The sequence below is a fragment of the Cynocephalus volans genome, chromosome 2, assembly GCF_027409185.1.
Source record: "Cynocephalus volans isolate mCynVol1 chromosome 2, mCynVol1.pri, whole genome shotgun sequence".
NCBI classification, from domain to species: Eukaryota; Metazoa; Chordata; class Mammalia; order Dermoptera; family Cynocephalidae; genus Cynocephalus; species Cynocephalus volans.
In genome coordinates this window covers 66,676,654-66,692,348 of record NC_084461.1, presented here as the reverse complement: position 1 = coordinate 66,692,348, position 15,695 = coordinate 66,676,654, and the positions used below count along the sequence as shown (strand labels likewise).

General features: G+C 38.7%; 1 protein-coding gene across 1 annotated transcript in view; it reads left to right on the top strand.

Annotated features, from left to right (window-relative positions):
- The window catches only part of DMGDH (dimethylglycine dehydrogenase), a 67,385-nt gene that overhangs the window by 12,513 nt on the left and 39,177 nt on the right, over positions 1-15,695 (top strand). Inside the window, exons 5-7 of the mRNA XM_063087605.1 lie at positions 2,987-3,191; positions 9,519-9,767; positions 11,600-11,798. Coding sequence (XP_062943675.1) covers positions 2,987-3,191; positions 9,519-9,767; positions 11,600-11,798 — 653 coding nt within the window. The remainder of the gene's footprint in view (positions 1-2,986; positions 3,192-9,518; positions 9,768-11,599; positions 11,799-15,695) is intronic.

Here is a 15,695-nt window from a genome sequence, read left to right as displayed (position 1 = left end):
GTTAATTAAAAATAAAAAACTTTGTACACACATTTTGAAAGGCAAAATCAGCTGGAATTTGGGTAAATTACCAGGTGGGCTATTATGTACATGAAATTAAATGTGAAAAAAAGTAATGAAAAATCTTATTAGTTTTCCACCTAAGACAACTGAGGAAACATTTTCAATACCTTTCTATTACTGTATTCCCTTGATCTGAGAGTTTCCGTACATAAACCTTCTGTTTGAGAACTGCAGAGAGAATGATAACCCAAGATAATAAATATGTCTAGAAAGAATGCATTATTAAAAATTTTTTAAATTAAATTAAGAAGTACTACACTTGGGCTGACCCTGTGGCTCACTCGGGAGAGTGCGGCGCTGGGAGCGCCGAGGCTGCGGGTTCGGATCCTATATAGGGATGGCCGGTACGCTCACTGGCTGAGCGCAGTGCAGTCGACACCACTCCAAGGGTTGCGATCCCCTTACCGGCCACACACACACACACACACACACACACACACACACACACACACACACACAAAAAGAAGTACTACACTATATTGCTCTACAAATGTCACCTAGCTAATAGCTGTATTTTCCTTACAGATTCTGCCAGGTATGGATCTAGATTTATACCAAATTTGCCTGAGAGAATCCACTTGGCAAGGAATTTAGTGTTCTTCCCTACTGGATGATAATCCCTTTCGAATAATAATAGCAATGACTAACACTTACTACAGCCCATATTTATGTATTAGGGTACTATACTAAGACCTTTATGTACATAATTTCATTTAATCTTCACAATAACATTATGGGATATATATTATTACTAAACAAGAAACTGAAGCTTAGACAGCTTACTTAGTGGGCCCAACCTTGTTCAGGTGGAAAGAGCTGTAGCAGAGGTTGAACCCACTGACTTCACTGCACTGAACATACTGCCCAAGTGTACCAGGTGGGGCTGCTCGGGGAAGCAGATGCTCATGTTTCCCTGCTGGTGACTGCTGCAGTAGTTATGATCTCTGAAGGTCATTGATCTGGTGCTAGGGTCACTTGCCCTTGTGAGTCTTTACAGGCTGCTGGCACTCCCTTGTCTATAGATATGTGTGATGCCAGCGTGATGACAGATCAGTGTTGTACTGCATTGTCTGCATTGAAATTCCACCTCCACTGCTGCTAAGGATATGTTTTTATCTGTTTACATGTCAATTCTGGAATGCCTTGCTGGAAGTCTTCACGTCACAGATTTTTCTCAAGGGTATTAGGAAATGAAAATATATGTGAAGAGTAATCTCTTGATCTGGGGCAGGGTGCCAAATCAAAGATATGAGATCACTACATGAGGACATACCCATTCTAAAACAGCAACGTGGCATTTGGAAGTCTTTAGGAATGTAACTTCCATTAAAATCAAAAGTGCCTTCCACCAGTCCTATAGTAAGTAAAAGGATTGAATTAGTCCTATAGTAAGTAAAAGGATTGAATTAGTCATCAAACACCTCCCACAAAGAAAAGTACAGGCCCAGATGGGTTCACTGGTGAGTTCTTCCAGACATTTAAAGAATTAACACTAACCCTTTACAAACTCTTCGAAAAACAGAAGAGAAGTGAACTCTTCCCAACTCATTCTATGAGGCCAGTATTGCCCTAACACCAAAGCCAGACAAAGGTATCACAAAAAAAAAGACTGTATTCCTTATGAATATAGATGCACAAATCCTCAACAAGATAATATCAAGCTGAATTCACCAACATTCAGAAAGAATTATACAGCATGACCAAGTGGAATGTATCCCAGGAATGCAGGATTGGTTTAGCATCTGAAAACCAATCAATGTAATAACAGCACATTAATAGAACAAAGAGCAAAACCCACAATCATTATAATAGATGCAGAAAAAGCATTTGACAAAAGCTCCTTGCATGTATTTGGTGGTCAATAGATTTTTGTTGAATAAATGAGACCTAATTATAATATTTCACCATGTTCACTCTATCAAAATCATTTTATCTGAGTTTTATTCTTCTTTGTTCCCCCACAGTACCTAGCCTGAAGCCCTGACACAAAGTAGGTATTCAAGAACTAATTGTTGAATGATTGAATCAAGTGTAAATTTTCCTGACACCAGATATATATGAGGGGTCTTCAAAAAATTCATAGAAATATTCAAATTATCTTTTAATTCCATTTTTCCATGAACTTTTTGAAGTACCCTCATACTTAACACATGAACTTATTAACAGTATTAAACAATTAAATATAAACTATAATTGATATATCAGTTAGGATTAGATTTGGCTTCAAATGTCAGAAACCAAAATTATAATACTTAAACAAGATAGAAGTTTGTTTCTCTTTCACTTAGGTAGTGCAGGACTTGAATGGTGACCCTTTTTTATGAAGACTTCAGGGACCCAGTCATCTTCCAGATCATTGCTCTGTCATGAGAAGGGTCTGACTCTTGTGCTCTTATTCCAAGATGGGAGCTAGAGCTCCAGCCATCATGTCTGCATTCCAGAGAGCTAGATGGAGGAAAGGGCAAAGAAGAAGGGGCAAAGGGCATATGCCAGTTGTCTTTTTAAAATGGTTCATGGAAGCTGCCAAATGACACTTTCATTTGCATTGCCACGGACCAGAACTTAGTAATAGTTTCAGCTACCAGCTGGAACTAATAGCTGCCAAAAAGGTTGGAAGTTGTATTCTTTGTTCTTAGTGGCCATGTGTCCAAATAAACATTTGGGTTTCATTGCTATAGGAGAAAGGGAGAACGGATGTTGGAGACAATTGTAAGCCTCTATCAAAGAGCCTGTCTCCTTAACTCTCAGAGTGAATCCTGAGTAAATCTGGGCTTTGATATGGGAAAAAGAAGTATGGACTGATCAATCTGAAGTTTGAAAGATGCACTTTCAAAGTCCAGTTTTGTTAAACTTTTACTGCCAGGATATATTTACACTAATAAGTATATGTTTGTTTGAATATTGACTCTTATGATTGATTTAGATTTTAGCTGGACTGTATAATCCTGGAGATGGTTACATTGATCCTTATTCTCTAACAATGGCTCTGGCTGCTGGGGCTAGGAAATACGGTGCCCTTTTAAAATATCCTGCACCGGTGACTTCTCTGAAACCCAGGTCAGATGGAACGTGGGATGTTGAAACACCACAAGGATTCATGAGAGCAAATAGGATTGTGAATGCTGCAGGTAAGCATCACATCTTTTTTAAAAAATAGTGTATTTTTAAGTGGCAAAAAATAAGATCTTTAGCCATAAAATAATGTTTAATGTTACAAACATTGTTATGAAGCACTGTGATGCTCCCAAGTTAAACATTTTGTCTGTTTCTAAGCTACAAAGCCCTCCCTCCATCACTTTGCTCTTGGTGTGTAATACACTCTGTCCTTGGTTATCCATAAAAAGTTGGCATTTTGCTCCATTCTCCATTTTCTTCTGCTACAGATTACATTTTACCAAATTAAGTTTTTTTTCCTATCCTATGTTCCCTGTTTCTTTATATTAATAACTAAATTGTAGTGTTAAAATACATGAGTATCCTCTTTGTTCTCAATTTGCTTTTCAGTGCAGATTTGATGATTTGTGTTCTCTCTCATTCATTTTGATTACCTTTGAGTCCATTAAAACAACTTTGAACTCTCTTCCTTTCAAAACATTATTGAACATATTTCATAATCTTCTCTTTAGGTTGTTCTGTTACAGTTTACATGCTTAGAGCAGTAAAGCCAAAAGGGATATTTGAAATAATCTAAGAACCCACTCATTTGCCATTTGTAGAGGGCAAGGTCCAGAAGGATCATGTTACTGGACCAGGCAATGGCAGCTAGTTATCTCAGAGCTAAGACTGGGAACTTTTGGTTCTTGAGTTCTTTGGTTCTTTAGTTCTTTTTCTTCTTTTGGGTCTTTTGGTTCTTGAGTTAATAATACACTTCATAACAGGTCAGTTGCATATGAAGTCGTTTTCAACTATCACACATACAAAAATAAGTTTCAGTGAAAATGCTTGTGTAGTCTAAACTGGGCTAATAGTTCACATTTTTCTATAGTTCATAATGGTTCCTTTAAAGCCTAAAATAAGCATGAGGCAGTAACTTATTTTCTTTGAGTAACTGCTTAAATTATACAATGAAAATAATCTTTATTACTAATCAAATCAAATGATATGCCATTAAGACATGCCAGAAACATAACCTTATGAGTCTTTCCTCTAAATCGTAACTTCTGATTGATGCTATTTTTTAACAAAACATTTTTAGTAGTCCTAGAAAAAGTCATGTCTTCCTGTCTTCAATATTTAAGAGTCTAAATTAGTATTTTTTAATCTTTCTGACCCATGCCTTCCATTTGAAAAGCATAAAAATCTCATGCTGTTTTTAATATAATTTGAACTTCAAAATAATGTAAAATGACTTGCCTAAAGAATAAAAGCAATGGTGTAAAAAACATTGCTTTGTTCTTGAACCTCTCTTGCCCTTCCAGTCTCTATCTGATACTCCCCTCTCCCACCATCCTTGGGAACCTCTGGTCTAAATTCTGTTAGAAGATTTAAGGCAATGAAATCATTCACACATTTTCCAAGTAGCAAGAATTCTTTGTTATCTTTCAACTTTTTTATGTTCTCATGAATTCAGCACCTAAAAATACTTGACTGTTTTCATAGTGATAGCAAATACTAAACAAACATACCCAGACTCCCATATCCAGCACCTGTGGCAGACATTGCTACTAGGTCACAGCACTCATTTCACACGGCCTTGGATAAAGCCCCACTATTTTTCTCAACACAATGCTTTAGGCAGTTACACATTCCCAACTGATATTTTGAGAAATAGCGTGGAAGAGCTTAATTTAACACATTTATCCATTGTTTTCCTAAAACGGATAAACTTATTGATTTGCCATTGTAATAAATGTTTTTTTTTCTAAACTACATACCATGAGGAATAAGGAATCACTGAAGAGGAAGATAGAATGATCTCCAAAGAGATCTGACCTAAACCAGGACACTGGTGACCAGATGAGGTTTCCTATGCAGGTGTGAAATCTCATGGGGTGATGGGGTGGGGGGAGCAGTCACAGCAGGTGCTTGAGAACTGCTGCCTCGTGCAGGCCTGGAAAAACAAATCCTGGGAATTAGGTCAACAGTGTGGCCCTGCATGGAGAGGTAACACTTCCCTTTGTTCTTTGTTCCTGATGCCTTTTTTCCAGCCATATCCACTCCTGTTCCCTGGTAACTCCAGGCAGTTCCTTGCTGAAAGCTGTGTGAACTATCCTGACTCAATTCTCAATTGTTTTTCTCATTCAGGTCAGATCTCTACTCCATCATCTTTTTTTTTTTTTTCCTTTTTCTCCTCCAACTCTTCTCTTCTCCTGGGCAAAAGTTACTGGAGAAAATCCAATTGATTACATATCAGTGGTCCACAGGAGGTGTGGAGGGGAGTGTATACATGTGTTTAATTATTTGTAAGTTTGTTTTCAAACAAATCTTATTCATCAGATGAGTGGATAAGGAAAATGTGGTATATCTACACAATGGAATACTACTCTGCTATAAAAAAGAACAAAATACTACCATTTTCAGCAACATGGATGGACTTAGAGAAAATTATATTAAGTAAAATAAGCCAGGCACAGAAAGAGAAATACCACATGTTCTCACTTATTTGTGGGAGCTAAAAATAAATAAATAAATATACAAACAAATACATGGGGCGAGGGGAAGAAGACTCAACAGCCGCAACAATTCCTTGAACTTAAGACAAGTGAACAGCAATGATTCTGATGGGGGTAAGGGGGAGAGAGAGGGGAGGGGAGAGGGAGAGGGGAAGAGGAGGAATCGGTAAAGGGATATGAAAATCAACTACATTGTATATTGATAAATTGAAATTTAAAAAGAAAAGAAAAGAAAAAGAAAAAAAACAAAAACACCTTATTTAAAGGATAGAACGTTCCCAAAGAGTCAGCCTCAGTAATTGGGGGCAAAGGTTTGAATACGCCTCCTTCTAGAATTAAAACTGACAAAGATCAATTTCACGAATAAAAGCAACCATCTACCGAAGGCTTCATGCTAAAATGATTTGAGAATGTGTGGCCAATGGAATGTTTCTCAGAGTGACACTAAGACGTCTCACAGATTTAGGCAAGGCCCTCAGGCCCACTCTGAAATCTAATTAAAGTAACCAGAGTAGACTCGGAAATATAATCAAACTGTGAAAGAGTAAAGGTTGCTGGGTCTTCAGTATAGCCATAAAACGGGAATCCTACAAATAAAGATTCGTCCGTTTGCTGATATGTTTGGAGCATCATCCAGGGCAGTGGGACTCTCTGGCTCAGAGACACATGCATTGCCAAGCCTGGGACTATTATAATAATAATAGTATTATTATTATATACTCGAAAAGTTATTATGGGCAGTAAATGAGCTAATAATTAAGGTGCCCAGAACAGGCTTACCAGTAGAAAGCACTAAAAAAATTAGGGATAATAATGATAACAATTACGATTATTATAATTATTTTCTTGATAGTCTGTGCTCTATTCTGGGAGACAGCAGCATCAGGTTATCATAGCTTCTCAGTAGCAGCCTTAAGATGACTCAATGCCTTTCTCTTGCCCTACAGCCACCCAGCACTCATTTTGCTAGAAAATTGACCTCCCAAAGAGCTTGGTTATCAAGCTAGTGTGCAGAAAAATCACTTTGGAAGTTCTCCAGCCTTCAAAAGGATTCTAATTCAATTGGTCTGGGGGCGGGGGGGCGGGCAGAAGCTGTATTTTAAACAAGTACTCCAGGCACTGTACTGTCTGTACCAGATGATTTGCAAAACATCTTTTGAGAAACACTACTGCACAGGCTTTCCTACAGGAGAGAGTAGCGACCGCATTCTTGAGCAAGCTGAGGAAGTTGCAGATGCTCCCGACCTCTCAGTGTGCAGTAGTCTCACTTGCTTTATACTCGAGCTTTCAAAATCTGTTTCATTTTACCTTCATTCTACCCCTCCCCTCAGATGCAGCTCAGGGACATGGCAGGTGCTGTTTATTATGACACAAGCTTTTTCTCTGTGTGGTGATCAGTGTTTCCATTGCCCTCACTTCTAATTGACTCATTAAGCCTGAGATAACTGTAGAATTTATTTAAGAATTTTCCTAATATGGTAAATCATAGAGGTGATTGGATCATGCTAACATAAAGGCCAAAGTTCAGCCAAAAAGAATTGCTTAATTTTGCCTGATACTCCCAGTTGAAGACTAAAACCATTGTAATCACAACATAAGCCATCTAGTAGAAGTAAACTGGTCCCTGAACCTTTCTCTTCATTTTAACCCAATTTCTATTAATCACTGCATTTTTTTAAAAAGGAAGCCATGTCCAGTGGTCATTTTTATTGACTCTCCTCCTTAGTTGTTTTTCAGGTGATAAGGGTAGAGTTTAGAAAGCCTCTTCCATACTTGTCTCTCTTCTCTTTGAAATTGGTGAGGGGGTGACCAACTGGGGAATGAAGTGTAATCCTGACTATATTTAGGTTAATTAGATTGACATATAAAGGAAAAGAATGCCAACAGACACCACTATAGGGTAAAACAGTGTAGAGTTTGCTATGGCATTTGAAGTAATTTAGTTACATGATACTTATGTATACACTTCCACTTTATTTTAATGAAATGCATTAATAAGCAAGCAAAAGGACTCAGAAATTCATAAATATGTTTGAATGGGATAGAATTTATTTCTTCAATTTATGTTTTTAATTGAACAAGTATATTGAGGATACTGCAGTAGTTTGAACTGCTAGGCTAAATATTTTGACATTTTATATTTTTAAAAGTCTCTAGTGCATATAACTAGAATATATGGTACTATATTTATTTTCCTACAAAGTCCTAACATTGGTAATTCGTATCTCCCTACTAGCAAGAATAAATTAAGTCTCTAAATTATTAAAAGACCAACAAATAGCTCTGATGCACACAGGTCAGATTTCTGGTTTGCAAATGGGCACCCTTTTCTGTGGTTATTATACAAGTGAGAACAACTTAGCTATTAGGCCAAAACAAGGGTATTGTTTAGATGATTAAATGGAAATAAACTTTGGCACATAACAGTACATAATCTGGGTTCCCAGACTGACTCATGATGATGATTTTGTGTCTAGCTCTGAATTTCATAACAATGAGACTTCAGAACTCCTTATTAGAGTCAGAAAAAAAAGCGGAAACCGAAATGGTTAAAAATTTAAAGAATGAAACCTCTAAAGAAATAACTTAAATAAGATCCTCCAATCATTTGAATGATTACTCACAATTATTATGAAACAAGCAAGCAAATACAGCCCCTCCCACAAATAATCCATTGATGGGTTAGGTGACCCCACATTCCTGTCACTTAATAATCACTTTTATTATTTTAGATTGTAAAGTACCTTTATACAAGTGAAGGTGTCTCAGATTTTTAAAATAAAGTCTTTCCACACAAGAAAACCTATAAGATGTGATGATTACAGGATTTCCCGGTATGACCTTGGGCATGTCTTACCCTCTTGGATTTTAGCTCCCACATCTGTGCACTGAAGGGTCCATTTCAGAACAAATCGAGGGTTCTTTCAGCCACAAGTTGTCCAGTTTTATCTTTTGCAAATGAAAAAATAATGTTCATTGCCACCAATAAGACATTCCCCATGCAGACTGTGAAATAAGAAACATTTATTTTGGGAGCTCCCCACTTACATAGGAGCCCGAGGAAAAGGGGCACCTTTTTCCTCGGGCTCCTCTTCTTTCCTGTTTTTGAGTCTTGGTGCCTCTGTGCCCTTTACAAGAAAGGATCTTACAGACTGATTCAAACTAAACTTTCAAAATAACAGATAAAACTTACTGTGCCATCTCTCCCAAGTTTTATACATTTTCCTTTTTTTTGGCAGCTGGCTGGTGTCAAAGTATATACGTTTTAGAATTTTAAGTTAACAGAACAATATTGTATTTGTGGAATTTTAGGCATCAACAATTTGGGGAGAGTAGGGTTTGGGGGATGGAGGAGTTGATTTGCAGGGCTTTATTCTGTATTTTATTATGTATTTTGTTGACCACATCATTGTGGGGGCTTCTTCCTTTGCCTGATCATCCCTGTTCATGAGTAGGGTCAGTTCATTACCACATTGCTTACCTACATTTGTACATTTTATATATTTGGATTGTTTGTTTTTTCTTTCAAGTAAAATGTTTTGGGTTTTTTTTTTTTTCTGCCCACCTTTGCTTATGTGCAAAATACTTTTTTAGGAATCATGGAGTTCCCTTAGATTACATATATCTGTAAAACTCTGGGCAATGCAAAATATTGTCTTGTTTTCTCTTCCTCCATTTCATTTTGCAGTGACAAAAAATATAATGATTGTTATGATATTCTTTAGACTTTGCTATGAGTACTCAAGCCTTCTACATGTGTTATTTTAATATAAACTGCTGTATCAGTGTCAGATGTGGTATGTCGACATATGGTGACATTTTTAAATGATTTTTTTTTTTAAGGATTTTGGGCTCGTGATGTAGGTAAAATGATTGGACTAGAACATCCTCTCATTCCGGTTCAACATCAATATGTTGTTACATCGACTATACCCGAAGTGAAAGCTTTAAAACGAGAACTCCCTGTGCTCCGTGACCTGGAAGGATCATATTACATCCGGCAGGAAAGGGATGGGCTTTTGTTTGGTCCCTATGAAAGTCAGGAGAAAATGAAAGTTCAGGACTCCTGGGTCAACAGTGGAGTCCCTCCAGGTGGGTTCAGCCAAGGAAAGTGTGTGCAGGTCAGACACGTGTGGTTCACCCTCTCCCAGGCGGGGGCTGGCTGGGGAGGAAAAGGACACCACAGTATTACCTATCAGACACCGGCACGCTGGAGCTGAGGGGTTTGTGGTGAGCTCTGTTCTGATATCCCTTTGAACAATCACAGCAAGGACCGAGGAAAGAGGGAAGATGCCGTTGGTAGTGGAGAAGCGGGAGAAAGCAGTTCCATCTGCTTTGAAAGGTTCCAGGTGCATTTTTACCTGCCCACACCAACTTCCTGCCTCCCCGCTTTTTCCTCGATCCACTGCCTGCTTGATCTAGTTTCAAAAATTGATACTAGCTGTTATTGTGCTTTGACAGTTGGAAATGCAGCAGGTTTCAGAGGCAGGATATCCATCCTACTACAAATGAAAGCCCAGAAGTCTATTAATGAGCAGGGTAGGTTGATACTGCTATCAACCTACTCAGGCCCTCCCATGCGACTTACATGGATATGGAAAAGGCTCAGGCCTCTGTGTTAAAGCAAGAGGTGCTAGAGATTCTTTTTCAAGTTCTGTAAGGGAGATGGGTCTGGTTTTTGTTGGTTTGTTTTTCGTGAAACATTTCCATAGAGTCAGATTAAGGATTGGGTCTCCTAAGGAGGATTTAATCTGTAAAGGGAGCTCAAATATCCCCAGGGCACTGACTTATTACAGGGAATATCAAGAAATGGTGGAAGTTGTACTTTCTAGAATTATACTTTGACTAGCACCTTGGGATAGGGAATGAATCCCTTCCTCCTACTCCGCAAAGTATAGGTCCATATAATAGCAAATGATCACTAAACTGCTTTCCACAGGAGTTGGGCCAGCTAGCTTTAGAGCTTTAGTTTTGCTGAATGGGCTGTGCATATTTGGGCCTGAGTGGGATTGCTCCTGTTCCTGGAGGGAGTACTGGTCTGCCACCTGAGAGTCTCCCTCTCTGCTCTTCCCCCATGCTGGCAGCCTCTCCTCCAAATAAATGTTAAATAAATACTTAAGTAATACCAGTTGGAGGAAGAGCCATATTGTTAGCTGTCCCTTGGTGTGGGTGACCATGTGTCCTAGCTAACTCTGGTAGTCTGCAGGCCTCCATGCAGCAGACCCAACAGGCAGTCCCCAGGAGGAGCCAAGAGAAGCTGGCTGGCTACTATGCAGGAAAAACACCAGCGTTGGGAGAGATGTCCTGTTAGAAGCTCACCTGTGGCCCTGTGTTTAATCACAGTGACTTTTAGGACAGGAAGATGATTGTACTCCAAGGCCCTGCCTCTTTTCACAGAACTCTCTAGCCCTTGGAATGTGTGTGGGAGCAGGCTGGAGGGATTCTCCTTTCCCTGCTGAAAGGAGAGCTAAAGGGCATCTAAAATTCAGCATCTTAGATCCTGGAGTAGTGTTCCACTTTTCCCAGTGTCCTGGCATGACTTTGTAAACTCCCATTTGCTTTCATTGGAGCGAAACAGGCCGTTATGGTTAATTGAAGGATAAGGATCTTTTTTGACATATCAAATTATTGTTGTTTGTTTTAAAATTGTGTTAGGATTAAATATTGCATACATTTAATTTTCTATTAATTAAAAAAGTTAATTTTCATGATTTGTTTCAAGAACAGTAACATTATTGTTCTCAGTAATATAATAGGTACCCATCTGTTGATAGTGCATATAAAGTTTAGACTTAAAAAAAATTGGAAGTCTCTTCCTTTTTAAAGGCCATCTTTAAATGTAGGCTTTTTCAGAGACTTAAATCACTTAAAAGTACTTATCAGTTCAGCTAAGGCATTCTGACCACAACTGCATATCTTTTCAGATTTTGGAAAGGAACTTTTTGAGTCTGATCTAGACCGAATCATGGAATATGTGGAAGTTGCCATGGAAATGGTTCCAGTCTTGAAAAAGGCTGACATCATCAATATTATCAATGGTCCTATCACCTATTCTCCTGACATTCTGCCTATGGTGGGGCCCCACCAGGGGGTCAGAAACTACTGGGTGGCTATAGGCTTTGGGTGAGTATCTCCATGTAATTCAACATTTATTATAGAATCACTTATTTAGCTAAGTCTAGTCCCATAATCTCAGGCCCAAAAAGGACAATGTGGGAGAGAGAGAGAGAGAGAGTTTTCTTCCTTTCATGACCAAGGAATAATACAAAGAATAAAATATTTCAGCTTTAAAACACCAACTATATAATGGTTTAATCACTTGTATAGTTTTCCAAGATAAGCACATGGAAGGGCAATGATCTCTTGGGGATTTCTCTTTGCGTATTTCCTGCCACTTCCATTTTTTGTGTGTCTTTAAATATTGTGTATCATCAGAAAGGTCCATTTGCCCCAATTTTGCAAGAATGTTTTCATAACACGATGTGACAAAGATAATTCAAAATATCAAATGTATAATATAGCTGGTACATTTTTCACCATAATTCATGTTTGTCCAACATGATTTGTTTCTTTATAATTCCTCGGTTGCTTCCTATTTATGATTCCATTGCCTCTTTGATGTTTCATTTCTAATATTTGTTCCATTATTTTGGTGAATATTGATGTCAAGCCCACTTTACTATCATGTCACAGCTTCTAATATTCCATTTTTCTTCCCCGTTTTGTTTGGCCATTTATTTGGCTGACAGCTGATGATTGCCAGCTCTGTGCCAGGCCCAGTGCTAAGCACTGGGCTCTTGAGGACAAGTGACTGACTGAACGTGGAAGGCTGTTTGGGTGCTGTTCTGCCAATATGGGAGGGAGACTGGGGTCTGAACTCAGGTAGCAGCAGTGAGGACTGAGAGACGGGATATAAAATTATTTAGATTTGGTGACCAATTGCACATGGTCTTAAGGGAGAGGGAAAAATAGTAAATGATGGCAACCTTTCTAACTTGAGCAGTGGCTGGATGCTGGGGCCATGGGGAGAGAGAACCAGGAAAATATGAGTTTCATTTCTGATGGGTTATGTTTGAAGTGTTGAGTTTAGGTCTGTTGGACATCCAGAGAGAGAAAGCCAGATGGAGACATGGGATGGGAAGGTATAGTGGAATCAAGGGCTTACGCAATCACCTGAAGGCCCATCGGCAGGTGTGTGCAAGTAGGAGTGCTTCTCTCGCATGCCACTGGTATTCCTCTTTGGGGAAATGTCTATTTATATCCTTTGCCTGTTTTTGTAATTGGGTTATTTATCTTTTTATTGTTAAGTTGCAGGAGTTCTTTATCTGTTCTAGATACAAGACCCTTATCAGGTACATGACTTGCAAAATTTTTCTCCTATTCCGAGGGTTGTCTTTTCACTTTCTTGGTGGTGTCCTTTGGAGCATAAAAGCTTTTGATTTTGATGAAGTCCAGAATGTGTATTTTTTCTTTTGTCATATGTACTTTTGGTGTCATATGTAAGAAACCATTGTCTAATCTAAGTTCATGAAGATTTAAACCTATGTTTTCTTGTAAGAGTCTCATAGTTTTAGCTTTTTAATTTAGGTCTTTGATCAGTTTTGAGTTAATTTTTATATGTGATATGAGTACGTGTCCAGCTTCATTCTTTTGCATGTGGATAATTCAGTTGTCCCAGCACCATCTGTTGAAAAGACTATTCTTTCCTCATTGAATTGTGTTGGCTTCTGTGATGTCTTTTTTCTCATACCACTTCTCACACCAAACGTATGGTGTTTTCCAACATCCACTACCAATTTTCCAATTCTCCAACACCAACTGGAGGTCCAAAAATTCAATTCATTTCTGACACTAACTCCTGGAGTTAGCACAGACACCCACAGGTTAAGTAAGGGCTCAGTCCCACAATATTGCTCCCACTTCAGACACCAATCTCATGTCCTCCCAGGAGCCACCATACTTTTGACCAACTGGCTATAAATTAAGGTTCCCACAAACCTCTCCTCAGGTTCAATAATTCACTAGAAGGACTGACAGAATGCAGGGAAATACTTATGTTTATTGGATTATTATAAAGGATACAACTCAGGAGTAGCCAAATGGAAGAGATACACAGGGCAAGGGTGTATGTGTGTGTTTGTGCAGAGCTACCATGCTCTTTCCAGGCATGCCACCTTCCTAGTACATCAATGTGCTCACCAACCCACAAGATCTCTAAACCCCATCATTTAGGGGTTTTCATGAAGGTTTCATTATGTAGGCATAATTAAATTAAATCATTGATACTTGAACTCAATCTCCAGCCCTTGTACACTCCCTGAAAATTGGCATAGGGAATGAGGTTGAAAGTTCTAACTCTCCAATTTTATGGTTGGTTTTTTGGCAAACAGACCCCATTCTGAAGCCATATAGGACTGCTCCCTCCTTTCCACAAGAGCATCTCATTGGCATACAAAAGACAGTAAATTCCAAAGGTTTTAGGAGCTCTGTGCCAGAAACGGGACAAAGACTAAATACATATATTTTATTATATCACAGCATCCTTGTCAAAAATCAACTAACCATAGATGTATGGGTTTATTTCTAGACTCTCCATTGTAGTCCATTGATTTGTGTCTGTCTTTACACCAGTACCGCACTGTTTTTTAATTACTATACCTTTGTAATAATTTCTGAAATCAGGAATTGTGAATCCTCCAACTTTGTCTTTTACAAGATTGTTTGGCTATTCTGGGTTCCTTAAATTTTCATATAAATTTTAGGACCAGCTTGTCAATTTCTGCAAAGAAGTCAGCTGGAATTTTGATAAGGACTGCTTGGAATCTAGACCAACTTGGACTCCCCAGCTGTTATTGCCATGTTCACAATATTAAATCTTCTGATTCATAAACATTCTTTCCATTTATTTAGGTCTTTTAAGTTTCTTTCAACAATGATTTGTAGTTTTCAGAGCATAAGTTTTGACTTCTTTTGTTAAATTTATTCCTAAGTATTTCATTTTTTGATGCTGCAATTGACTTTCAGTAACAGAAATTGAAGATCATTGACTATAAGCCATGCTCTGAGCTGTGAACAAGCAGATAGCATCACTGGTCTCATGATGTTTGTACTTTAGTGGAACACCTATTAACTAATTGCTAAGGAAATTAGGAAGTTGCTTCCTTTAAAACACCAGTTACTCATTACCTAGGAATTATATCTACTTGCTTCTGCCTGATGTCAGACTCCCACTCTGATTGATCTGGCAAATTTTTCCAGGTTAGAGATATTGGGAGGTGGGAAGAGAAGATGACAGGTGGGGGGTGGGCAAAGTTCCTCACTCTTTTTGGCAGATTTGGTCTGAACCAAAAAAGCCTTCCCATTACATAAAAGTTGAGGTTTCTAAGGTATTTCTTAAGTTACAAGTGGAAGACCCACAGTGGCTGCCCCTCCTGGCTTATATCAGTGCATCCATTCCATGGTTCTGGAGACCAGTGGTTCTCATACCTGGGTGAGCAGCAGAGTCATCTGAGGAGCATGTTAGAAAGTAGAATCTCAACCATGTGGTCAGTCACTTGTATATTTTTCATCATCCTTTACCTCTCATCTGTGAAATTCCTGTTATAGAACCCATGTGGCTTAGTCTGCCCTGGCTGCCAAAACACAGTACCATAGACTAGATGACTTAAACAACAGAAATTTATTTCTCACAGTTCTGGAGGCTGGAAGCCTGACATCAGGGTATCATTGTGGTCAGGTTCTGGTAAGGGCTCTCCTCCTGGCTTGCAGATGGCCACCTTCTTGCTATGTGCTCACATGGCCTTTCTTCGGTGTGTGTGTGTGGACAGAGAGAGAGCAAGCTCTCTGGTGTCTCTTCATACACGGGCAGTAATCCTATCATGAGGGCCCCGCCCTCATGACCTCATCTGGTCCTAATTACCCCCCACAGGTCCTGTCTTCAAATACCATCACATTGGGGGATAGGGAAGCAACAGATGAATTTGGGGGAAACACAAACATTCAGTCCATAACATCATGCAA